The 26,831-nt window shown below is 42.7% G+C and overlaps 2 protein-coding genes across 6 annotated transcripts in view; both read left to right on the top strand.

The window, feature by feature from the left end:
* The first annotated feature begins 9 nt into the window (after positions 1–9).
* esyt2b (extended synaptotagmin-like protein 2b) lies at positions 10–25,703 on the top strand. 2 transcript variants are annotated; one of them, XM_031850017.1, is made up of 23 exons: positions 10–1,195; positions 4,422–4,463; positions 4,990–5,124; positions 5,428–5,504; positions 6,170–6,242; positions 8,350–8,439; positions 10,961–11,016; positions 14,268–14,388; positions 14,881–15,057; positions 15,191–15,273; positions 15,705–15,753; positions 16,137–16,226; positions 16,330–16,425; positions 17,836–17,898; positions 19,607–19,681; positions 21,034–21,120; positions 21,240–21,389; positions 22,880–23,232; positions 23,533–23,631; positions 23,881–24,012; positions 24,348–24,453; positions 24,554–24,603; positions 24,711–25,703. In XM_031850017.1, the coding sequence occupies exons 1-23, from the start codon at positions 833–835 to the stop codon at positions 24,778–24,780; spliced, it is 2,637 nt and encodes an 878-aa protein (XP_031705877.1). In that variant the 5' UTR covers positions 10–832; the 3' UTR covers positions 24,781–25,703. The 2 variants fall into 2 exon arrangements, with proteins under 2 accessions (XP_031705877.1, XP_031705878.1); XM_031850018.1 differs by lacking the exon at positions 17,836–17,898.
* Positions 25,704–26,482: 779 nt separating this feature from the next.
* ncapg2 (non-SMC condensin II complex, subunit G2) overlaps positions 26,483–26,831 on the top strand; it is an 8,837-nt gene continuing 8,488 nt past the window's right edge. For all 4 annotated transcript variants that reach the window (XM_031850014.1, XM_031850012.1, XM_031850013.1 and 1 more), the window contains exons 1-2: positions 26,483–26,526; positions 26,685–26,773. In XM_031850014.1, the coding sequence (XP_031705874.1) occupies positions 26,696–26,773 (78 nt within the window). In that variant the 5' untranslated portion in view covers positions 26,483–26,526; positions 26,685–26,695. The remainder of the gene's footprint in view (positions 26,527–26,684; positions 26,774–26,831) is intronic.

The raw sequence follows: 26,831 nt of genomic DNA, 5'->3' as shown, positions 1-26,831 counted from the left end.
GGCTTCTTAATCACCGGCAGAGAAGTCACCGGAATAAACAGCAGTTGCCACTGCAGCGGCCAATGACTTTATGTATTTTTGGCAAACCGTATTGAAACGTTGTCGTTTAAGTGATTATAATGATGTACAGTAATACAAATGGCACCTCTATTTGTGTTTGGGTTCATTTCGATGCTTGCTGTTGTAAAACTCGTCTGTTGATCGATTTCTCTGTGTTCGTCTTTCTACACACGTCCCTAATATCTTAACGGCTCTGGCGTTCGAAAGCAAGCTAGCTAGTTAGCTAGTAAGCTAAGTTACGTGACTTGTTTTAAAATACACCCAATTCCGTATGTTTGTTTTCGTTAAGAACGGCTATTTGACAAGTACTTCAACCTCAACGTTACCGATGCACAATTGAAAAATTACAAGCTGTGTTTGCCGCTAATGACCACCAGATGGCGGTGTTTCTTTTCTTTTTTAGCTAGGCTACGGGCACCACTGGCAACGCACAGTGTATGATCCCTGTGCGTTTTGGGGAAACGAGCATTTAACCTGTGTAGTAGTGAGAGCAAGTAGAGCTGTGGACTGGACTAGGACTGGCTCAGAGGCCCGTTTTTGAACCATGTCAAATACATTCCCACGCTTTTAGCCGTCAACGCCAACGATTCCTCCCGCAGGCGATGGGCTGCTGGTGTGGTGCAGGTGAGCCAACGTGAGAGAACGAGGCTCCCCGAAAAAGGAACCGCTTCTTCGCGCATGGGGGACCGTGTCACCCGAGACCTTATCCGCATTTGAACAGTTTTAAGGGGACGCAACCCGGAGCACACAGAGACGCGAGTCTGGAGACAGCATGACCGATACAGGAGAAGCCCATTTACCTAAGGAGAACGGACACGTCGCGCCGCAGCCCACCGCGAACTTTCCCCATCCCTCAGCGGGGGACATACCCGATGATACCCCGGTGTCTTCGACCAGCGAGCTGACCCACACCTGGGTTCACGTGGCCAAGACGTTCGTTCTCATTTTCCCCATATACGCACTGGGCTATTTTGAGTTCAGCTTCAGCTGGCTGTTGATTGGACTTGTTATCTTTTTCTGGTGGCGGAGAATCACCGGAGGGAAGCTCAGCCGACTGAGTCGAGCTCTCGCTTTCTTTGAGCAAGAGGAGAGAAGTGTCAACCGGAGTCTTACCACCTCTGATTTACCACCATGGGTAAGAGACACACACAAATGCGGAATACAAGCAGATGAAAATCATGTCATTTATCCCTACTTGAGCTTGTTTTCTCTGTAAAGCATGTGTGGTATTTTTGTTGAATATTTTTGAGTTTCCAGGAAGAAACAATCAGCTGACAAGAGCAGGAGGAGCAGAGTTGAGCTGTAAAGCTGTGATGAAGCAGCTGTCTCCCCCCCCAACAGCAGTGACATTAGACTGAGTCCCAGTCTAAATACAGCAGGGTACAATGGTGAACCAGACACCACGCTGGAAGGGAAACATGCCCACAGGGTGCCTGTTATTTTGGGATGCACACTGTGCTCACTTGGAGTAACTCACTCTATTACAGCAACACGTTATCTTGGCAAAGGTGTTGGATGTCACTGGGGTTCTTGAGTACAACAACTCAGATGGTATTTTAGAGATACATATTTGACGACAAACTGCAGGGCAGTGTTTTCCCCACAAAATACATGTCTAATGTATGCAAAACCCTTCATTTCTGTCACCATAAGTTCTGAGAGGTTTGTAAGACATCATGTAATCCGCGTCGTTAACTGCTGCCTGGAGGGAGCTGGATTATACCATCAATGGGGGATCATCTCAAACTAATGTACTTAGTTTCCCGAATGAAGGATATACAATGTTTACGCATCAGTTATTTACATTCCACATTCATTGATTCGCTCTCAAACCCCCTGCTGACTCCTGCTACATATCCACAAGTTAACTGCGCTGAAAGTCCAGAGGACTGCAGAAGCCACTTCATAGTCATTAAGGCACTTTTTTTATCTCCTGTAGATAAACCCCAGCTGGTCTCAGGTGTCCAGTTTGGAAATCACTAAAAGAAACACGTTAGATTGCATTTAATCAACTGCTACCCAAGCACGAAATGATGCTCAAATGAACCGCAAATTAAAGTCAGCTTCAAGTCCCTTCTTCTTTACTTATCACGCTATAAATCCAACACTTTCCATATCAGACTCTTCCCAGAGTCCCAGCTCTAACTTGTTTGCGATGCTCAGTACAGCCTCATGTTGTGAGGACAGTAAACAGCTTATTCTGCTGACACATGGCTGAGGAGGCACCGAGGCTATTAGATGGGGGCGGAGGAACTCGATGGGGTAGAGAGGAAAGGGGCATTAATGATTTATAAAATAAACTGCAAGTCAAGCACTTCAAGTAACTCTGGTCGTACCTGAGGAGGCTGTGCATCACAGGAAAACACTCTACACATTCCAGCAGTTGATTAGCATGCCCCGGACTGACAAGCTGAGCTCATATCACTGCCTCTACACTGTGCTGTCACCGGGGCGGGGGGGCATTTTATAGTCATAGCTCCTAAATCTTTGCTAGTGCCAGTTTCTCCCCACTGGCAGCAGTGAGCCTTAATAGAAGTGGCGCTACTTTCCACAAGTGCTTTTTAGTAAAGTGCCCACTTTCCCAAACTTCTACGGCTAAAGAGCTCTCCTTGTTCCAGTTAATACCCTTCAGATGTATTCACTAGGGTGAGTCATTGGCTGCTTACACTGAAAGTAATAAGGAATGGATTTTAGTTTCATTTCACAGGGGGAATATATTCAGCTAACTGCTAGAGTATCGTGTATGTAAACCAGGAAAACACATCGCTATTCACATTAGTACAATATCCAAAGACAATAGCTAGTTTCTTATCACAATATCAACATAATATTGATATATTGCTCAGTCCTACACACACAAAGATGCTAAATTATCCACCCACAGGACCACAGACATTAGTGCACACTGTTGTTTAGGGAACTAGGCAACATTTTACCTCTTTAAAACATGTATATACTCTGTAAAAAGTTTAGAAAACAATTAGAAAATGACAAAGTAAATACGGGCAAGATATAGATATGATGCATTATTAACTATGTAACGTCTAGTTTGTTTGTTTCCATGTGCTGACTACTCTCCAGACTCATTTTAAGCAGTTCAACAAGCCTGTTAGTTTCAAGGACACTGTGTTAATTACACTTTTCAAGACATACGGCCCAATTAATTTGGAGCAACGAGCAGGAATAATTGAGCCGCATTTCTCCCACTTTCTGCTGCTCAGCTCGGTTTTTATCAGCCAGCACTTAAAACGTGTCCTGTTGAGTGTATCGTCCATTACTTCAGCTACATTAAGGTCACTGTGTCAGGTGTTAGGATGAAGCTTTCAGAGGATTACATTATTCCCACCTCATAACGCAACTACGGGCCTGAATCTGTCATAGAATTTTCTGCTCCCCGTCTTCCTGATCTAGCCACTGCCTGACAAAAGTGCTGGATCAGCACTTTTGCTGGAGAAGTACTGTCCCTGGTAGCTGTCGCGCTGATGTCATATCTCAGCAGCTATCCAAGCCAGAAACACCACTTCATTTTACTGTGGAGATTAGGGAATATACGCCTTCAACTCACTGTGAGTCAGGGCTGTTTATCTGTTATGTGTTAATCTGGTGTGTGCATTGCTGCACACCTTTTGTGCACGGTGTTGACTTTATCCCAGACATTTCCTTTACCTCATGTTAAATCAATGGCCAATTTACTTCGCTCTTCAAATGAGATTAGTCAAACTGCAGCTCAGTCTCACAGTGTGGAGGAGGTCTGGAAATGTGAGCGGGGTTGCTGTTGGATTTATTTCTGAAATGTCTTCAAATTAGAAAAGCACAGTATTAAAGTGACATTCATTATATTTTCTACTTTACCTGTGAACTCAACAGGACACGGCATGAATGCACTTTGCGGGCATTCAAAATGTGAAGGAGAAGTAGGTGTGAGGTTTGTGAAGTCAGTTATTTTATAACGCCGAACACATAAAGATTCTTAAGGTAGAGCTGAAAGTCAATGACTTCTGCTGGAAGAGTGAGTTGAAACGTCTTTTTCATCTTCCCTTTTGCTTCATCTTCTTTCTTTCTTTTTTTTCGATGAAGCAACACCTCTATATCAAGGTGCCCCTGCAAACCCAATAGAACCCCACCCTGCCCTCTCTTCTGTGAAAGAGACACACTTCTGTGTTGCTCTGGGTGCCAGCTTCGTCAGAATAGTTTGAAAGGAGAAATATGATGTTCCTGAGATCTGTGAACATGTAATTTGAAGTCAGACAAATCTCACTGCACAGATTGTTCGTGGAACTTGCCTGTAAAAATGTTGCATTATCGACCTTACTGAAAGCAACGTATACCAGATATCATCTGCTCTCTTTTCTCCACTTCAGGTCCACTTCCCAGATATCGAGCGAGTGGAGTGGCTGAACAAGGTAAAGGAATTGAACGGTTGTCTCTTGAATGTGCCCTCCCTTTTTATCTCGCGTGAACTGAAGTGAATGGGATTGTCAGTCCGTATTCCTCGGCTCTCTCCTCTTCCCACTGGGGCTGTGTGCATGACGCTGCAGCACACTGGACTGTTTCTGCTGCACTGTGTGAATGCATTTAACCCATGGGAATCCCTCACAGAGTTCACATTTAAATGATCTAGATGCTGGTATTAAAATGTAAAGTGGCTGGTGCCTCTGCTTGACGTGTTTGAGTCCGACAGATTCCACTCAAATAGAGCTATATTTTGAATATTTTAAAGTAGCTTTGTCATTCACAGTGTCGAGAGATGTTCCTGTATGAAGTAACAAGAATAGCTTAAAGAGGGAAAGGTTGTGACATTAATATCCCACAAGGTCTTACAGCGCATGCATGCACATGCCCTTTAGAATGATTATTTGTTTGCCCCAACCAGACTCTTCTACGATTTCTCTTTTAAAGTCCAGCCTTCTCTGTCTGCCTCCACCTCAGACAGTGAAACAGATGTGGCCGTACATCTGCCAGTTTGTGGAGAAGCTGTTCCGCGAGACGATCGAGCCGGCGGTGAAGCAGTCCAACGCCCACCTCAGCACCTTCTGCTTCAGCAAGATCGACATGGGAGTCAAAGTGAGCACCTCTCAGTGTTGCTGCATGGCTGTAGGACAGCTCACCTGTTGTTGTTGTTGTTTTCAGCAGGGACAACACAGACTACTGGCAGCAGGGGCCGTCGGGACAGCTGCTGAGGGTGAACGTATACGTGCGCGTCACTGACACATGTGCTTGTTGGATAAATAGTTTCCATGCGGGAGGGGGTCAGGAGAGGGGTCGACCACACGGGAGGGTTTTTGGGAGATGTGGAGGTGTTTGTGTAGTGTTGATGGACTGGAGTGGTGCAGGGGACATAACGGTTCCCTCTCTCTTGCGGTGAAGCCCCTGAGGATCAACGGGGTCAAGGTTTATACAGAAAATGTGGATAAGCGACAGATCATCATGGACCTGCAGATCAGGTGAGCCCACCAGATCCCTATTAGATCATTATGTATTACCTCTGTAGCTTACGGAGCCCGGGAGTGGCCATAGAGAGAAAGAGTAAGCAAACTGAGGCCATGATTTATTAATTCATGCACACGACATAAGTGTATATACAGAGAGAGAGACAGCACAACAGACCTGCCTTCTATTAAGTGGATAGAAACCACTAAATTAGCATATTACTAGTATAAATATGTCTTCTCTATTTGGCTGCTCCCGGTCTCCAGAGACTGTAGTTTGAATTTCCCAGACACTAGATATGCTCTGAATTATATATTTAGCACTTTTAAAAACAGTAACACTGGATTAAATACAGCGTTGAGGGCAACGTGACTCCAACATGAAGGATGCAATACGACTGTATAGAGAGGTAATTACTTAATGTAATTACAATGAGGGGCTATTGCTGGAAAAATGCACACCATAAATAACATATGACTGCAGTCATGTCACATCAAGAGGTAAACCCTTTGATGCATGTTTGTGTTTATATATATATTTAAAACAACTCCATAAAGATAATGAATTAAACATGGAGTCACCATGATGTTTAAATTCAAACAACGTCATGTCTTTATCCAACCATGAAAGTCTTTTTAATATTGCTGAAAGTGAGGACTTTTGTGTTTCGGTCCCTCAGCTTTGTTGGCAACACCGAGATTGACATCGACATCAAACGCTACTACTGCAAAGCCGGCATCAAGAGCATTCAGGTAAGGACATTCCTTTTTGTCTGATTCATTTCACATCCTCACAGAGGTACTTTCCGCTGGCACGAGTCTTGACCTCGACATTGGTTGTGAGAAAATGGAGCGTGAAGCGTTGGATATAAAGTGACACGGGGTCTTCAGTAAAACGTTTCTCCTGTCGGCTCTAATTTGAGAGGCTTATTCAGGAGAGGATGAACAGCAGCGTTTCTGTAAAGCACATAAAAAATACGCTGAAGGAATTTGGACTGAAGCTTTTCTCTTTTCACTAGAACAATATTAACTTATTATTTCTGCATGTATGATTTCATCATACGCTGCATGAAAGCATAAATTACTCATGTGTACTGTGTTCTACCGCTGATGGGCCTATCGTGTAATGATGAAGTTCATAACGACAACAATGAAATATTCAAGCGAATTGCTCTAAAGCGTTGGTTCCCAACCTTTTTGTTGTTGTTTAACTTGAGACCCCTTCAAAATAAAGCACCGCCTACTTGCAACCCTATGTCACAAGCGTCAAATGTCTAAATGCTGTGACCAGTTCATCCAAAGAACTGATTGTTTAATTAACTTTCCAGTACTTCCAAAGAAAACAAAAATGCTGGAGGCAAATCAGAAAAATCTGTGAAAAAAATGAAATGAAAGCGCTTGCAGAATTGTTTAGGGAAACAAATGTTACATATATACAGAATGTATATCTCCTGTTGATTTTGAAGAATCGATACAGTATCACAAAAGATAATATTGTGACACTCTCACTGTGCTATGAATATTTTCTTCCACCTCTAAATAATTTGCATCTTACTTTCTGAGCAGGCTCCTCTGCTCCCCGTGCTGCCTGACTGCATAAGCGTGTTTGTGTGTGTTTTGTTGTTCTCACATGTCCTTGGCTCAGGCAGAGAAAACAATCAAGTGTGCCTCCTTGGAAACAGATAGCTGTTAGGTCGGTCCCTGGGAGACATTTGTTACTCACTGCTCCCATCACGTAACTCCGGGAGCCCGACATATCTCCCCAGCTCATTATCAGCCACTAATACGTCCCCATCACTCCTTGAGCTGGTTTACATTACACCGAGCAGGTGCATTTCACCCCGCGACGGCGCTTCGATTACTGACGGCTTTGTGAGGAGAGGGGGTTAAAACGCTATTGGACTTTTACTTTTTGTTTAATATCAACCTGTCGTGTGGTCCGAGCGCTGTGATGGAGGTCCTCTCCTCATCACAGCTACTGCACATACAAACATTGCAGCCATTTTTCTTTTGTAGATTATTGGGTCTTTAAGACAGATATGTCAATACTTGAAATATATTAGTTCTTAAAGCTACAAATCTACAGAAATCTGATGACAGTGTAATAACATGTGGCACTGCCTCAGAGAACGGGGACAGAACTTCTTTTTACGATGTTTTGTGCAAATACTTGATTTACAACTAACTTTGAATTCTTGCTTATACCTCCTAGAAATTCAAGGATACAAATATCAGTTTGGCTTACTGGCTGACTCTCTCTATATCATTTACGAGGGAGCTCTTTTAATCTCACAGATGATAAAGTGAAAGATCGGTTTGTAGCTTCAGGACACGTCTCAAATTTAACAGTCCTTGGTCACAGAAATATTGGGAAGTCTTAAAATGAATGCAACGGCATTATCTTCAAAGAGCTGCACGCACACTAAAAGAGCCTAATTAGTATTGGTTTCAAGAGTGTTATTGGTATTGGTTAACATGGTGTTTTCCAATTTCACTAAGATTTTATTGCGATCCATCCTGAAAATACAAACATAGCCCCGAAACAAATATATTGGTGCTAGAATTTCAACGTCCCTTGTTCTAGAGCAGCTATGCTGTCGGCTATGTGGCGTCCACATGACACGTGTACAGCACTCCCAATACCATAATCCTTGTAATTGTCATAATACGTTACGGAGAAGGTGGACGACGACGCGGGGCGGATGTGAAGTCCGGCCGTGGTCAAGTTTCCAGCCTGTCATGTCCGCCAGCTAACGGCTCCAACCGCCGAGGAACGTCGAGGGCCAGCCGGTGGTGTGAGGTTCCCTTCAGCTCTCCCTTTGTGTTTGTTTGTCAATATGTCCCTCTTGTGTTTCCATAGATCCACGGCGTGTTGAGAGTGGTGATGGAGCCGTTGCTGGGTGATATGCCTCTTGTTGGAGCTCTGTCGATGTTCTTTCTCAAGAAGCCCGTAAGTACAGAGTGCTGATAATATGACCCTAGTTTAAGCGGTGGAGGTTAGAATGACACCACAGTCTGACTGGATGCATTGTGAGTGGAGTAGATGCTATTAAACTGGGATTTGTGACAGGTTTCTCCTTAATTCCAGCACCTGAGATGGTGCAGCAGGGCAACGCGTTGCCCATTTAATGTTGCACTTGCTTTATCTCGGTTGTCTCTTGTGCCAAGTTCGGCCCCATTTCCGCGAATATAACCAAATGTCCTGAATATCTTTTATGCTCCACTTTGGCTCTCTGTGTGTTTTATACTCGACACTAAACTTTACAAAATTGCATCTCATAAAACAAATCCCTCTTTGGTTTTCTGCGTCGTTATCTGTTTGGCTCTGTCAGGCAGAAATAATGTATGGAAATTGGATTCAAGGCCCGATCCCAATACACTCCTACCACCCTGACACTTAGCCGTACCGCTCCGCTTCTGCGTGTTCACAGACACGCTCAAGAGTGAGTGTTATGAGAAATATCCCAGAATGCCTTGTGCATCATTGGCAAAGATAGCAGCTGACGCTGCAGAAAAACCCCACAAATGTAAGTATATTCTTTGTTAATCACAACAGCAGAGGACGGCTTGGTGAGATTCCAGCAACAAACTTGTGGTGTCTGTTTATAAAAAGCTATCGACCAGCTCTGTCCGTGATTTGCATTTCACATTGCCAGTTGTTTGCATATCTAATATTTTTCCAGTGCACATTCCCATCAATCTCCCAGCGCAGAGCCGCTGCTGCACAGCTTTAAAATGTTTGACCGATTTATACCAAACGGGAGGACTCAGTGGAACGACAGCAGAGCTTTAAATAGCCGTGGACCAAGCCAGCCCTACTTTGTCACATTTGTCACCCAGGGACTCAGCTGAAGCTCAAGGTGGAGATATTACTATAGGAGGCTGAAGGGAGAGAAGGCAGCAGCTCCCAGTAAATCCTGTCGCAGTCCCACATGTATACAACCACACACACACACACACACACTCATGCATCGCAATCCTCTTCCTGCTTCTAGATGAGGGGCATTACTTTGGTATACCGGAGGAGAGAGAAAATAAGTTGTAAAAGAAATTCCCTGTGGGCAAAAGAATCTCAACTTTTTGTACCCTGGAAGCCAAATATCTCCTCTTCCTACTCTCAGCGTGCCATAGAAGGCCTGATCCCAGGTGCCAAATGAAATGGAAACATTTCCAGACCATAAGAGGTCTTGGTCTTGGCTGTGCAATCGCAATAACGTGAGTCAGTGCAGTGTAAATAAAAGGATGCAACACATTCTGCTGTGAGACCTCAAGAGAGAGTCCATGGCTCAGCCGAACACTTTAAATACGGACTCATGGATCAGCGGATGAGATCTTATGATTCTTTACGACTAGTGTTTCGATCAATCTATAGAATGAATGTATTGATAAATCAAATTTTTGATTAATCAATCATCTTTGGGGATAGTTAAACATTTAGGGGGGAAAAACTGTCATTGAATCATTTAGTCAATTGAAAAATAGCCGATTATTATTTTGATAATTGGTCAATTATATAAAATATCCAACATTTGCAGGTTACAGCTTCCCAAATTTGAGGATACTCTGCTTTTTCTTGTAGATATCAATATGTTTTAAATGTCAGCATTGCAGTTATTGTCCCATTCTTGATTTGTAATAGTAATGTTCTTGAGAGACAAAGAGTTTTTTAACTGCTCCATATTAGTGGTGTCCCTCCACACCACCTTCCCACAGCTCTCTCCTCCACACCGGATCACAGCCCCTGCAGTGCTCCCCTCTCCCCTGCGGCATCAGCGCATCTGCTGCAGTACTGTATAAGCAACCTGGGCAGCAGCAAAGTAGGGTGGGAAAGACTCATTAAGAAAGCCGCTTCGACTTGAGGGGAGAAGCAGATCAAAGCTCGCTGAGATGCAGGATCTGCCTGCATTTCAGTTCTCAGCTGATGCCATCCACACTCGCTTTGATTTGCTTTCCCCCACTGTCTCTATCCCATTTGACATACCTGCTGCTGGTGTTACCAAGATAGTGAATGTAAATTGGTTGGTTTTTGACTCTAGCATACTTAAAAAACTGGCACTTTCAACTTCGTTAAAGTACATGTCTATGATCTCATTGTCTACTCTGAACACTAATGAGACTCCAGAGGCTTGCTGCTGCTTTTATAAATATTTCAGTGAGCAGATGTTTTGTATTCATTTCCATTCAAGGATCTGTGCTTTGGCCTCTTGTTGTGACTCATAAACTGGAGCTAATTTTGCACACAAGGTGAAGCGAACTTAGATGGAAATACTCAAAAGGTAAAAGCAATAAGCTTGAATATAGAAGGCCAGAGAGAAGGTTGTGCTTTATTTTTACATTGCTTTGTCAAACCGGTGTGCAGCGAGAGAAACTCATTTTTCTAAAATCATTAATATGGCAACAATATACATAGTAGGTTCTCCAAATGGTCCCCAATACACAACTAATCTACATTCCCTTTTCTCTTCTTTTAGATTGTGGACATTAACTGGACTGGCCTCACCAACATACTTGACATTCCTGGGCTCAAGTAAGTCGGCTCTTCCTGCTTATCAAGAAAGGTCTTTGTTGGTGTTTGTGGGAGAAAAATGAATGAATGTTGAGATTATGAAGAGTTTTAGAACAAGTAGGAAACTGGACCTGGGTCTACGTTATTCACGCCATTAATTACTCATATAGTACTGTATAACTGCGACCATGAAATATATGTTTTCTAATTGTTTTGAATGTGTCAAAAATGTGTTGATTCTGCTTTTAAAGCATCTCAATGACATGTTGGTGCATTTAGCAAAGCGATACTGAAAATCCTTACTGTAGGGCGTACTTTTGTTAAATTTTCGGGTGTATTTCCACTCCATCCTGTCCAAAATGCGAATACAAATTCTACTAACTGTGCTCATATTTTTCTTACCTGCTGGAGGCCGATGGTGTCCTTGTGCTTGTTCCTGTTGTGCTTAAATGCTTGAACAGACTGAGCTGATATAGTTAAACTTGTCTTTTTGCAAGCAAACACTCAAGTATGATGTATTTCTCTATGCATGCAGTACGTTCACATGCACACAATAACCAGATTAAAGATAATAGTTCAATGATCTAACTGAGCTAAAGGAGGAAATGTGCTGATTGGTAGCCTGTTTCCTCATCCTTGCTTAGTTTGTTTTTAAGTGTCTTTTTCCCTCCGGGTAGTTGTGTGGGCTGAGCAGAGAGTAAATGAAAGTCGATTAAGAGATGCTAAAAGCCCAAGTTACTCACTCTTGTCTTGAGCGGTTCATACTTTATTTACACCCCGAATAAAGTGACATGAATGCTGCATGTGGTTTTCTTAGAATGCAGTTACTTGTCATATAGCCTGCTGATGTGGACAGACAGGCAGAGCTCAGTGGGCGGTCTCCGTCAGCTCCTTTGTTTTGTGTTTTGTGCATTGCAACGTGTGTGTGTGTGTGTGCACATGTGCCTGCAGTGTGGGGGTGTGTGGAGGAAGGGGGCACGTGCAGAAAACGAGGGGTTAGCTGCTGTAGGAGAGGTCCAGATGGTGAAATCGTAGCTGCAGCCACAGAGTTCTTTGAATGCAGCAGACAGACAGACAGACAGCATAAGCTGTCTGGAGCCTCTCCCAGCGGGTCTCTCCTAAACCCTGTTATTGTCATTATGCAACAAATCTCTCACTTGTTTTCATGACGTGATGTGTCATCGCTGTTGAGTCTGTTTTAGAATCAGAATCAAAACATTGATGCTACCAAAATGCTAACATGGACACATGCTGCAATGACAATGCCAACAAGGTGACGTTCAGAAGCTGTAACGTTTAGCATGTTCACCATATTTGGTTAGCATGCTAGCAAGCTAACATTTAGCAATTATAACAAAGTACAGCTGAGGATGATGGGACTCTGACTTACTCTCCAGTAGACTCAGGAGAGTAAAACACACAGAACCGTATTGCACATACTGTATATTATAAAGTATGAGTGTGCATGTCTGCAATGTGCACTCTTGTCCTAAACTTAATAACAAACGGTCCCACTTTCTTTACTTTGCACGCACACACACACACACACACGCAGGTGCGTGGGGTGTTCCAGTGTTTACGCCAGGGGAGCAATGAAAATGCTGCAATAAGCGCTGATGCGGCAGGAATCCCTTCACACCCTCAGCTCTCAGCCGGAGAAGAGCTCCGTCTCTGATCAGTCTCCCGCCAGAGGATCACAATGTCTCTAATCGGCTCACGAAGAAGAGCTGCATCCGGCTGTTGCGTTTGGAAAATGAGCTGAGGATTGATCAAATAAATATTTCTCCTGACTCCAGACACAAACACAGCCGGCGTAATTGCAGTTTTTGTCAGAGCAGATGGTGTCTATGCCCTTTCAACGCTGTTTTAGAGTAGCGAAGGATGGTTTCTGTCCTTTTTAAAGGTGCGATGTGTGAGATCAGATAGGGGTTTAGCATTCCACCTCTACCTCTGGGTCCATACAATCAAAATCCACAGCTATCAGTTATAAAAAAACAAACATTTGTGAGCCATTGGTGCAAATTGTCTTCATGACAGGAATACATTTTGGTTCTCTGTCCCATTCAATAACTGTTATCCACGTCCTCATAACGATGAGTCTACTGTGACTCCTTTCTCTCTCTGGCATCAGCAAACAGTCCCTCTCCCGACTCCAGCTCATCTCATTGACTCGGACGAGGAAACATGACCGGATTTCACCGATCCTGACTTCCTAACACTGGCTACATGCTGCTTTTAGAATGGATTTTCAAATGTAATGGATTAGGTGCAAAGCCCCGAGAGGCCTGAGATCTATCAGATCTCTTCTTGCCCTGTGTTCCCTCCAGCACCCTGAGATCCTCGGATGCGTCCATCTTTGTAGTACCAAGGTCCAGATTCTTACATGAAGGGGATGAAGCAGTCTGGGCTCCCACAATCAGGAAGCAGGCATCAGAGAGGAACTAAGTAGTTGTTGTAGGTTGGATGTGAGCTTAATAATCATAGGAACACATTTCTACGCTGCCTTACAAAGGCAGCGAGCAGAAACTAGAGAAACGCTGAAGTCAAGATATTTAGGCTCTTAGCCACCGTGTAGCAGATATATAAGTTGTAACACTTTAAAGGTGCAGTGTGTAGGTCTGGCAGCATCTTGCTACACTGGTGGACAACTAGAAAGGACATAGGATATGTACGTCAGGTTCCTGTATTAGTAAATGCCCGATTTATTAGGCAACTTGTCGACTGACCACGTTGTTGTATCTCATATGGCAGCACTAGAGCATTTCTCGATCCCTCCAGAGACAATTACAGGATCACTTCCAGTTTACAAACAATTGATGAGCTCATCCGCATGGTGATATATGGACAGCTGTGCCGTAATCACAACTGTTTCTCTTGGAGGGACAGCCTGAGCAATAACACTGGATGATGAATTTTCAATGTAATCCCATTTTATTTTTCAGCCTTGATTGCAATTTTCCAGCAGCGCCGCAGCAGCTAAATGAGTAAAGGGACGCCTGGTGCTAAAGCGCTCTCTGCCCTCACCGTCTCTGTTCAGTCAGTCGTGGATCAGATACACATTCAGAGGGTTGTTGGCCGGCAGCACCAACATGCTTGAATTGACTCCAATTTTCCTGCTATCTTCTCACATCTAAATCAGAAATGCACTGTACTAAACCCAGATTAAAGGAGAATATTTATAACCCAAGGGCACCCTTACCATCTGTTAAATATTTCATTGCATCATTCTGTTTATCTTCCTTTCCTCCCTTCCTTTCCTCCCTTCCTCACAGTGGCTTCTCTGACAATCTGATTCAAGACATTATCTACAACTATCTGGTGTTACCCAATCGCATCACCATCCCACTGGTCGGGGATGTGGAACTGGCCAAGCTACGCTTCCCCATGCCAAAGGTACTAGTGCAGTTTGAAAATGCAGTCGAACAAGTGGTTGAATAGGCCTCTTTGTTTATAGATTAGAAGCTCACTACAGTGAGTAATGTGATGAAGGAATTCATGGTTAGTAGCTGGAGGTTCTTCATAGTCCAATCTCATGGGGGCTGTGTGATGTTTTAATGATTATTGATGTAATAACAGTCGGTCTTCATCAGGGTTTAATTTGTATTTAACTCACAGCGGCACAAAAGCATTTCCATGCTTTGCTGCTTGTACCTGTATTCATGGGAAATAATTTTGCATGCAAATAATCAATAACATCATTGGACATATTTTGTCTCTACCTTACCCTCGTAATAAGCCACAGCTTTCTCTTGCATTGCCTCCTGATACCCGGTGGATAGAATCACATCCAATCAACTCTGACTCCCATTGTGACCTCGAAGTGTCGAAAGCTGCTGTTTCAGAGTTGCTCCCCGCTTTAACGCTGTGCTCCGCACGTCTCCACAGGGAGTCCTGAGGATTCACTTCTTGGAGGCTCAGGATCTGGAAGGGAAGGATACATTTCTGGGAGGGCTGATCAAGGGCAAGTCTGACCCGTACGGCATCCTGCAGATCGGCAACCAGCTGTTCCAGAGCAAGGCGGTGAAGGAGACCCTGCATCCCAAATGGAACGAAGTTTATGAGGTGACAAGTTCGGGATGCCTCTTGGGCGTAGGGAACGTTAAAACAGTCCAGTTGTTTACAATGAAAATTAGTTTATTCTCCCAAACCTGCATCAACAAGGGCTTTCCCACCAATATGTCCTTGGCTTCATCAGGCTCTGGTGTACGAGCACTCGGGTCAGCACCTTGAGATTGAGCTGTTTGACGAAGATCCAGACAAAGACGATTTCCTGGGAAGGTGCGTTTCTCTCATTTCCTGCTCTGCTCTGCTCTTATCAAACAGAAATAAAGTCTTTCTGCACCGCTGCAATGTGACTGATGTTTAAGAACAAACTTTGTTGTCGTTGACAGACAAGCCGAGGATCTGCTGTGGCTTTATACCTTGTGTTCTAAACTCAGCATTAAGAACACAAGGGGAAGGTGTGATTAAAGCGTCTGTGCTAGTAGACATCAGTTTAAGTAAAGCAGAGGTGTTAGCCCACACTTCCGAGCCCAAGGGCAAAGTCAATCGATTGTAGCACAAGGCTGTAACACTACACCAAGTGCTGACAACACAATGCAGTCGATCGATAACCGGACCCCCCCTTCTGTTCTGATTAACTGCTGTTATTCCTCTGCTAACAGTCTGTCGTCCCATTCTGTGTAATTATTATTTGACATTATTCACAGCCTGATGATCGATATGACTGAGCTGCACAAAGAACAGAAGGTTGATGAGGTAAAACCATTTATATGGTCAAAGTATTGCACTCACTTAGTCAGAATTTGCTTAGAGTTGGTATGTTACACGTCGTAACTCAATAGTTTGACAGCCCAGTGTTGCCAACTCTTAAGACAATAGCAGCATTTGCTCATTTGGCATGAATGAAATGATCGGACGGGCTTATTACAGTCCTGCGTCAGCCAAGTTTGTATTATTAGTGCATTTGATTTTAGGATTGGTGTTGGGATGTAAAGAAAATGTCTTCAAATATAACAAAAGAAGTTTCTAAAATAGTTTTTACTAAGATACATTACCCACCCTAACGAAACACAATAGTTTGGTCCCTTCAATGACTCCTCTCATTGATTTAACATTGATGTTTTGTAACACTGTTGCAGTGGTTTGACCTGGAGGAAACTCCTACTGGAAAACTCCACTTAAAACTGGAGTGGCTGTCTCTGCTCTCCACTCCTGAGAAGTTGGACCAGGTACAACACGGACAATAAAAGAACCTTTCCTGCTTTGACAGAGCTGACATTTTCCCCTCTCTGTGGTGACGGCCTTTTTCTGTTTTCTTCCCTGTGTAATCAGGTGCTGCGGAGTGTGCGTGCAGACAGGAGCCTGGCCAATGACGGGCTATCGTCAGCACTGCTCGTGGTCCATCTGGACTCAGCAAAGAACCTACCTGTAAGATACCGCACTGTTCGCTCTATTTTGATGCTGTCAGTGCTTTTGTTCCGGCCCTGTAGATTGTGGTAAAGTATCGCATTAGGCTTCTTTTTCCTCCACCCTGAAACACACACACCTGACCACATTAATTCTCAGAACCAGTTTAGTAAGTAATACCAGCGTTGCACACTTGTTTGAATAAGGATTGGTCAGTGTGTGCAGCAATGCTCCACTCTCCCGTCATCACGATGCTTCCACCTCACTCTGACCTGCGGGTGAACCTACCAACCACGCCAGGTTGTTTATTTTTTTCCTCATTATCTTAGCTACTGCAAACCCAGCCATTAAAGCAATGATGAATGGTTATTATGGATAGTCTTCAGCTCCAAACGGGTCAATATGTTTTTAACCACATTTATGATTATGTCACTACAGCTCAGGGATTCTGTTTTATGCCAATATTTTTCTCGCTGTTGTCAAATGAGAACCTTGAACCTCAACAACCTCTACTTTTCAGGACCCGTGTGCATTCATTAAGTGTATCTGATATAATTTGAAATCTTTCATTGCACCAATTGTGGTACCTGTAACCTGTAAATAACCATCAATATATACCACAAAATAACACGTTATTTAGCCCATCTCAGTCCTCATATCTTCACCTTTTTCCTCTTTACTCTCTTTCCTCTTCACCCAAGAGCGTCTTCACAGGCAGCTTAGGCTGCGGAAACTTGAGTGCGAGGAGAGCATCGGGTCTAGTCTTTTGTGAGAGCAATACTTCAGAGTATAGAACAATTTTTGTGAGTCCCCCCCGGTACTTTTTTGCATCCTGATAGTGTTAGCATTAGCGGTGTGCAATGACGTGGGTTGAACAGTAACAGTAGTCTTTCAAAACCTGCATCTTAACGCATGTGTTAGCTGCACGGTTTTTATTGTAACATCTGATTAAAACGAGTGCCCAATAACCGTGAACATACAGCAGACACTTCTAAACAGAGGGCGGAGTTATGCCAGTTTCTCAGTGAGATGCATATTCTTCTAAATCAGGTGCTTAGTTCGAGGCTAAAATATGGATCATCTGCTGTACAAAGAGCTCATGGCAGAGCTCATAGTGATCTTTGTCTGCGTTAGTGAGCCAGTTAATGTGTAGCTGCACAGATACAGAATGCCTGTAGCTTGTTTAAAAAGCTGCACAAAGTAGCTCCTCCAAACACCCTCATTATTCTGACCTGTGTTTACATTGTTAGCTCCTTGTAGCACCGACAACATCAGCCCTCATCAGCTGCTTTTCATTTTATCTCCCACATCATTCATGTCTGGCTCGTATTTCAACATGTTTCTCTTCGTGCCATTTCTTAACCATACCCGACTCGAGTCCTACTAACTGTGGGCGTGATTTTCTCCCCCAAATCTCCTCGTGGCTTAAAGAGCAACCTGTCAGATTTCACCTATGACGGGTTGAAGCAAGTCTCAGTCTTTAAGGCCCTGAAGGTAATGTGGGAAAGATAGTTTGCATGGACAAATCACACCCCGTGTCTCATCCGTGTTATGTGATTGTGATGGTTATCAAACAAGCAGAGGGATTTATCTTATTTGAAAAATGTGCATGGTGATGGGGGATTGCATTGTCTGTTTTGTGCCTTTGTTGTGCCATGCAGTTTTTGTTTTTTTATTTGTAACAATATATAAGTTTCCACCTCTCCTATCTTGTGATCTTGCATGAAAAAGTTGAATACTGCACTCAATCTGTTCTGTTCTCTGTGTGTGTCCAATCTTTATAACTGTGGCCACTTTCACAGCATTTACGTATATAAATGTCCTTCTGCTGCCTATCCAACATGTGCTCCTTTTTCAGTGAATTATGTTGAAGGTTTTCAACGGCAAAACCTGCAGAGCAACCCAGCCTGTGTTGGCTAATCAAAGAGTTGATACTGTCCTCATGTTGAAACTTATGATAGCGTAGCAGAGTAGGACGTGATGCTTGTCAGGCCAGCATATCTGCATTTCTTGGACACGGGGGTGAACTCGACTGCTGCTTTGTCGTTTCATGCCTTCAAGGAAGTTTGCGGTGGCACTCCCTTAGTACAACATAACCCTTCACAGTGCGTCAGTTTCATCTGGCATTGTAGGGCAATTGGAGTACAAATATTTCTGTTTTGCTTCCAATAGAGGACTCTTTGTTATCCTGACTGCACTGCTGTTAGTGAGCTGACAGACTGAGCTTCTGCATCTCTTTGTTGCCTTTATTCATCAATTGATATAAACCTGTTGACTCTATTTCATAGAATCTGTCGCGTCGACATCAGAACAGAGATTTAGAAAACATTTGCACGTTTTCTGGATGTGGACAGTGTGACTAGTGAGCCGTCACTGCTTCGAGATATCTTAAATCTGGATATGGATTTCTCTCAGAGGGCCTTACAGTATGAACAACATACAACACCATCTATCCTGAGACCGTTGAAAAGGAAAAACTCAACTAACAAAAACTTTAACGGGAAAAAGAAAAGTGGGGAGAACCTGAAGAAGCACAACAGAGCAGGGATTCCTCTTCCTGAACATACATGTTACACACAGTAGACAGAAGTAGCAGAATTACAATAGAGAGACACATAATGATATTTTTGGTAAATTAAGGACAATCTATAAAATATTGATAATGTTAAACGCTGTGCTTTTGGTGCTGAGTGCCTTCTCAGCTTGAGTTGTAGCATATCAAAGTGTGTGATTGTCTTAATCGGCCTGAATGTACGACGTGGAGCTTAATTCTAATGCTGGTGAGAAATAGGTGTCAAATTTAAGCACCATCCTCAAGAGAAAGGACAGGTTAACAATTAGGTTTAAACTTCCCCCACCCCCCCCAGGCTTGCAGATATGTAGGGTATTATTATTCTGTAAGGAGTACCGAATAATACTTAGCTGTCGAAGCCCAGCATGCTAAAATTAGAAAGCAGAGGAGACAAAGCTTGTCTCCTTGGTAGCCTCTCTGCCTGCAGCCCCGCTTGTCAAAATGTATGGTGATGTTGCTTCCCTTCTGAACTGCAGACTCTTTCTCCTACTGTGTGCCTGATACAGAGTCTCAAGAAGCCAGTGTTTGAGTTTGGGTGTAATTATATTGTCCTTTACTGACATTTATACATTTTGTGCGTCACAGTGAGGATAATCAGCTCACCTCCCCCTCTCTCTCGTTCTCTAATAGTCTGCAAAGAAGAGTAGCAGCGAGCCCTGTCCGTATGTCCAGCTGACTGTTGGACACAAAACACTTGAGAGCAAGGTGAGTCATATCATTATTCATGAGGATTAGTCTTTTCCTTTCATTATGAGAAGAAAAACGACATCCGGAGGTGATTTTGTTTGCAATCTTTCAATTTTAAGTTGGCAATAGCAACTTAAATACAGCAGTTCTATTCACCAGAATACATCTCACATTCTTACAGCTAACCCTAATCTCATTCTTTCACCATCTCTCCCTGGAGCGTTCTATCGCAAAATGTTTCGCTCTTACTTTGGTATCAAAAGAGAGAAATGATTATTCAGAAAATAAAATGTTAAAACCTCCAACTGAGCGTTAAGTGTCAGCTGAAGAGCTTCTGCGTTGATATTTAGTGTATGTACCGGCTGTTTAAATTATTCAGGAGGAACACTTACTGTAAGTAGACCGAGTTATTGTTGATACTGAAAGCATGTGTGTTTGAGAAGGTTTGTTGTATTAGATCCCTTTTGTAGAAGAGTTATAAGATCGATGAAACTGTTGATTATTAAAGTGACACTTTATTTGCCCTTTTCTTTTGGGCGACAGAGAGTAATCTGACAAGTTAACATGTATAATGGTGAGATCGTACAGGTTTATGTTGTGGCCATCAGTTTATATTATTTCAGCTTTGTTTCTGAGAAATAATGCCTTGTCCAGGTGGCGGACAGCTTACAATACTACAATACCCATGAGTCAAGGAGAGGCGCAAATCAGAGCTGCAGCAAATTAAAAACATTTACATTGCATTTCATTCAGAAGAAGGCCACTTAAAATAGCTCCTCTTTCTTCACAACTATATATATACTATATAAGTGATGTCAATCAAGCGCAACGGCTATAATAACTCCTTTGGTCACCTTGCCTACAGTGTACTAAGTTTAGAATGTTTATGAGATTTGGGGAAAAAGGCCACGAGTCTGACATCGTTCACTCAATATAGACGACCCTTAAAGCTAAAAAGACACTTTAACCTCAAAGTCATTGTTCCATTTAAAATCCAATTTGCTTAAGTTCAGCGCTGAAACTATGACGAGTCTATCGCTGTCCTAATTATGTAGTCTTTGAAACAGATTTGAAACAGAAAAAATAAAAGCATTCATTTATGTAAGGTGGGCAATAATAACAAAATGAACATAACCTGAAAATATACCAGAAAATGACCAAGACATGCAATAAGAATATATGGTGTTCAGTTAATAGTATCATGCTGACAGTGTTAGTATGACTCTACATTAAGTAAAACAATAAAACAGGTTCTAATGGCTGAAGGTACCATTGAAAGATGCCTCCAGATGAAAGTGTGTTGTTAATTAGCTGCTCTCAAGAGTCTTTTAATTAATGACTAACAAAAGGCTACCTGTCTTCCCTTAAAGATCCGGTACAAGACCAAGGAGCCTCTGTGGGATGATTGTTTCTCATTCTTCGTTCACAATCCCAGGAGGCAGGAGCTCGAGCTGGAGGTGAAGCTGCACAACTCATTTAAAATTCCCACTGATGCATTTTTTTTTTTTACGAGATCGTGCACTAAGTGGCCCGATGCAGCTGCCTCGCGTTAAAGCAGATCTTCCTCAATGCACAGGTGAAAGACGACAAGCACAAATGCACCCTGGGTAGTTTGTCGGTGCCTTTAAGCGGCCTGTTGGCGGAGGAGGAAATGACGCTGACTCAGTGCTTTACTCTCAAGAACTCCGGGCCCAGCTCGACCATCAAACTCAAGATGGCCCTGAGGGTAAAGATGGAGCGCATCACTTCTCACTGTCCTGCATGAATTGGTGATGTAAGAGGTATTTATTTCAGGCCGAGGAAACCGGAACAGATGTTCGGGATCTGCTGTACAAACAGAACGGATAGAGAGAAGGCAGTTCAGTGGCTCAGTTCATTTAAACTAATGTTCCAGCAAAGCAATTGTTGCCAAACTAAAAATGATTTACTGGAACAGCCTTTTACAGCTTATGATGTCAGCTCAATTCTAATTTGGCCCGCCTCCCTGCGCAACTAGTGCCACACCTAGCTGTCAAGGTTTTCCTCTCAAGGCTCATATGTAGTTTACAACGACAACAGTGGCAGATTTACCTCTCAAAATGACTCTTAATACTCGAAACAATGAACCCTGGAAGTCAGACGCGGGTAGACAGCAGCAAACGTCTCATTTTATTGCTCAGAAGCATTGATTTCCCCGGCTGAAATGTCGACTGTCCCTGGTAGATTTGATCAGTTGCAGTTAGTTTACTTTTTATGGTTTTAATGTTTAATGTTGTGTTGTGGTGCTCCGCGACGGTAAAGGTCGCTTCACCCAAAATGACTTATAAATAATTAAATTGAAAAACAAAAATGACAATGTTCTTGCTCACCAATGTTCTTGGTCACTGGCCATTTAAATGGACAGATTGAATTTCAGATATCCGTCACGGAAATGTCACCAATACAGTGAAAGTGGGTGTAGTTTGTGGCACAGCGTTAAATAATAAAATTACATTTAGAAAACAGTTTGAACTGAAACTTCTTTCTAATGAAGAATTAGTTAGGCTCCCCCAATTTAACCCCAGAACTCAAACGTTTACTCTTTTCACAAAGGCGCCTCGACATTACATGATACTAATGAAACTATCATGCTGTTATTGACTTTCTGTTTGAGTCACTGCCTCAAAACACCGGATACGGGAGCAAGTAGATTACATTGCCCCTTCATGACACTGAAACAAAGTGCATTCTTGTGTATTGAGTCATCACAACTAATCAAATAAGACAATGAATGCAGCTCTATCAAATATATTGACCGACGTTGAAATGGCTTTCCTGTATTGGATCACAACCAACATATCAAGATTCATAACGGATATCCGAAGAGGGAAATTGCTTTATGGGCTTGTTGACCGTTCTGGATCGAGAAGATGGAGAGATAGATATAGCTCCGTAAAGACAGATTTGGCTGTACAAACTCGCTGAATAAGACATTTTTGAGCTGTATCTGCTGTATTTTGAGGCCACTTTACAAGAAAGGATAACTCACTCTGACCAGAATTTTTGTTTAAGTTTCTCTAAAGTTGCATTTACAACCACCAACCCAACCAAAGCCCCTTTAAAGTCATTTTACTTGAGCTGCTGTACTTTGACAGGACATAACAAGTCAAATTCTAAATCTCACTCAGAATATAACTGCAGTACTTTGCTGTGTTTCTTATTCATGATTGGGAGTAATGTCCTCCTGTCTGTCTGTAGATCCTGTCCCTGGAGAAGCAGGTGTCCTCAGACCAGCCGTCCTCCGTCCAGGTCCGGAAGTCCAGTGTCCCGCAGCCGACCGCGGCGCCCACCCAGAGACGATCGGCCTCGGATTCCCCGCTGCCTCCACCCACGCCTCCGCCGCGGATAAGCGCCTCCACCCTCACCCTCCAACACAGGGACGGCGAGCCGTACTCGGCCAGCCCTCTCCGCAGCGTCTCCAACCTGAGCAGCTGCATGTCCAGCTCCCAGAAGCACCTGCCTCACAAGGAATCCACGCCCAGTCTGGCCTCGGATATCTCCCTGCCCTTCGCCACCTCGGAGCTTCAGCAAAGGCTCCGTCAGCTGCAGAAGTAAAGGACATGCATGATGCATTATTTCTAGAATTGTTTTCCCAAGCAGCGTTCCTGTCTTTGATACTTAGCTCATCCTTTCTGGATTTATTTTTCGGCTCTTTTCAGAGATCTTATCGGTCGTAAATGTATTTATGTCGTTTAAATTCTGCTGCTGCGTCTGATAGAATGTCATCTCGACTTGTGTATCTTTATGAATATTTTATCTGTCTACCTGTCAAGCTATCCATCTGTCCCGGTTGTATAAATTATCTGCAGCCTTTGGCAGTGACGCTGACTTACTCTGTGGTGTGTTTATAGTGGCTCGGCCCCCAGCCAGTACCCCCTGGGCGAGGTCCAACTGACTGTCCGCCACAGCTCCCAGAGGAACAAACTCATCGTGGTGGCGCACGCCTGCCGGTGAGCTCCACAACTGCCATTGCCCCCCCCTTCCTGCATTTAGATATTTGTTTTGTTCCAACTCATTTGCTTTTTTGGCCCAAGTCTCCTGCACTTATATTAATTTGAGGGGTAGTGATTTCTCCAGTATGCGGGTCCTGTCGCTTCCTGTGGAGCTATTCACATTAAAAATAAACAGGGCACCATTAACCTAAGTAATATGTGACTGGCAGCATGTGAGTGAAACAATTTTGTCCCGTGTGTCCTCAGTAACTTGATAGCCTTCACCAAAGACGGCTCGGATCCCTTCATCCGCCTCTATTTGCTGCCTGACAAGAGCCGGACGGGGAGGAGGAAGACCAGCACAATGAAGAGGACCCTTAACCCAGTTTATGATCAGACGTGGGTTCAGATATTGTTACTATGTCATGATTAAAATAAGTCGAATATTTGTGAATATCAGATGTGTGTTGCAGCTGTCAGGCTTTTCACACGTGCCCTGTTCTTGGAAGTTCATAGGTTTAATCATAAGCTGAGTGTTTGTCGTTATAACATTATTGTATTAATGTGATGGCCGGCGTTGTGTTTTCATTGTTAATGTTAAACATTAAGAGCTTGATCCAAATGAACACAGGGAGCACATCACGGATGCTAATGTCTAATGTGTCAGACAAATGAAGCATGAATCACTCCATGGTAGATTGGTTTAATGAAATCCGTGTGTTTGTGTGTTACAGGTTTGAGTTTAGTGTATCCATGGTGGAGCTCCACAGGAGGACTCTGGATGTAGCCGTGAAGAACGGAGGGAGCATCCTGTCCAAACACAAAGGGCTTCTGGGAAAGGTAACTTCTGACTGTTTTTATGCGTATTGTCCAGCAGTAGAGCCGCTCCCAAGTACGCCATATATTCCAAAAACTCTTTATTTTTTGTTCAACATCGCAGGTGCTGGTAGATTTAAGTGGGGACGATATATCCAAAGGATGTACACAATGGTAAAGTTGTGTTTCATCTTTTCCTTGAGCAGCATTGAGTGACTTCTTCTTCTGACTTCTTCTTTTTAGTGCTTAAATCCACATCATCGCATCCTTTTCTCTTGCAGGTATGACCTGAGCGAAGACGGCGTGTCGTCTCAAAGCATAAGAAGTATTCAAGACTCCCTCTTCACATAGTGAACCCACGTCTCTGCTGTAATATAGTTTTCTTGTTAATAAAAGGGCACATCATTTTGTTGTATTCATGTACATTTTCCATATATTTCAGAGGACTGATTTCAGCATGCAAGACATCTTTCAAACATTTCCTCTCATTGTTTCATAAATGGAAGATATTGTAACATAGTGCAATGTGTTGAAACACACTAATCGCCTTGTCTCTGTTTCCAGTGTTTTATGTAAATACCAAGTCGATAATATTTAAAGAATTTGCAGGGGTTTTTGTGGCCATATATTTCTTTTGGGGGAACGTTTTTGCCGTCCGTTCCTTTTGTTCAAATGTGCCAAATTCTGTTTTGTCATTGGAGAAAAACTCTTACCAAAGCAACAGATACAATCACTAAAGTAGGCTTAAGTAGCAGTCTTGACTTTGATATATTTTTTTGTCATGCAGTGAAATTTGATCGTTTACCTCTTATTGTTCTTTATGCTTGATTACGAACATGGAATGCAAAGATTGAAATGATAACTCTGTAATTTTTAAGATGATTTTGTGCAATATTTGGATGTTACTGAAGACCTGGGGGCATTTTAGGGCTATGAACAAGTGCTGTATACTATGAAGGATGCTTGAATAAGGTTTTGATTGATGTTCAAACCACACGTGAGTCGAACAAAGTGAATACAAGGAGTAGAGACAACAGTTATTGTATTTTACGAGCAGGGCTGCCAGACGTTGTTCTTATGATGACACAGCTGTAATGTGGTCAGGCTTATATGTTTTGTCATGCAGTCATAACTGTTGGAGATTTTAAATACCTTTCTTGTTATCTATCCTGTGCCTTAAAAAAAACCCTGCTCTGTAATTTTTGCCTTCTTAATGTTATTATTTTGAATGATATGATGCCTCATGGGTTTTGAGGAATAAATGTTTTCTCTTGTGAAAATGGTCTCGCTGTTGTTTTTCCTTCTGTTTAGCAACAAAGAATATAAATTATTTCTACTTTAAATATGATATATTATCAGTGGTGGAAGAAGTACTCAGATCAGTTACGCAAGTATAAGTAGAATAAACACAGTGTACAAATACTACTTTTACAAGTAAAAGCTATGCATTCAAAATGTTACTTGATGTTACAGAAGTATCTGCATCAACATATATTTAAAGTACTAAATAATAGTGTAGTGCATATTATAATAGTGTATATAACAACAATGTATATTATAATTATTGGATTGGAATATTGCTTTTAGATACTGCTGTGTAGTATGATCTATAATCTGAATCTGTAAAGAAACTAGTGACTAAATATATCCAATAAATGAATAAAAACACAAATATTGTGAAGTAGAAGATCAGGTAACATAAAATAGGAATTACTAAAGTAAAGTAATTAAAACGGAGTACATTGCTGTAAGTTTGTGTTACTTTCCACCGCTGCATACTATGAGTGCATACTATAACTTCCCTTGAGGATTGGGGTGTAATCGATAAAGCAGATATCTATAAAATGAATAGAATCACGTGTGCGTCTACAGAGTAACGCTATTGTAAAGACACACGGATCTGGTAAATACGCCACAGTCTGTAAAACATATGCAGGGACGTGTCGCCATCTAGTGGCGGCGGAAGCAAACGACAATTACACGTCAGACTTAAAGTAGACGCGCTACGTCATGACGCACGGAATCCAAATTTGCGCGGGTTCGCTGTTGTTATGAGGAGGCTGTCATCCAGCGGCTCACACACTGATAAATAAGAAGGTACCTGACGAAGCTATTGGTTTATATTTCATACTTTCATGATTTATAAGTCTTAATACTCTAAGTACCAACGGACAAAGTGAAATTATCTTCTGTAAGTTAACACTTTTTACGGTAACGACCAACGGGCTGCCATGTTTGTTTTGGTTTTGTTACAGTTATCGGAAACATGTCCAAGAGAGAAGCGTTTCTAGAGGCCGCCTGTAAGGAACATGTGGAGGACTTCCTCCGCTTCATCCAGCTTCATGTGAGTCTGTCTGTGTGTGTGTGTGTGTGTGTGTGTGTGTGTGTGTGTGTGTGTGTGT

Source organism: Anarrhichthys ocellatus, unplaced genomic scaffold (assembly GCF_004355925.1).
Source record: "Anarrhichthys ocellatus isolate YVR2014 unplaced genomic scaffold, GSC_Weel_1.0 scaffold10, whole genome shotgun sequence".
In the NCBI taxonomy this organism is placed as follows: Eukaryota; Metazoa; Chordata; class Actinopteri; order Perciformes; family Anarhichadidae; genus Anarrhichthys; species Anarrhichthys ocellatus.
The sequence above is the reverse complement of the archived record's forward strand: the minus strand, read 5'-3'. Positions and strand labels throughout refer to the sequence as shown.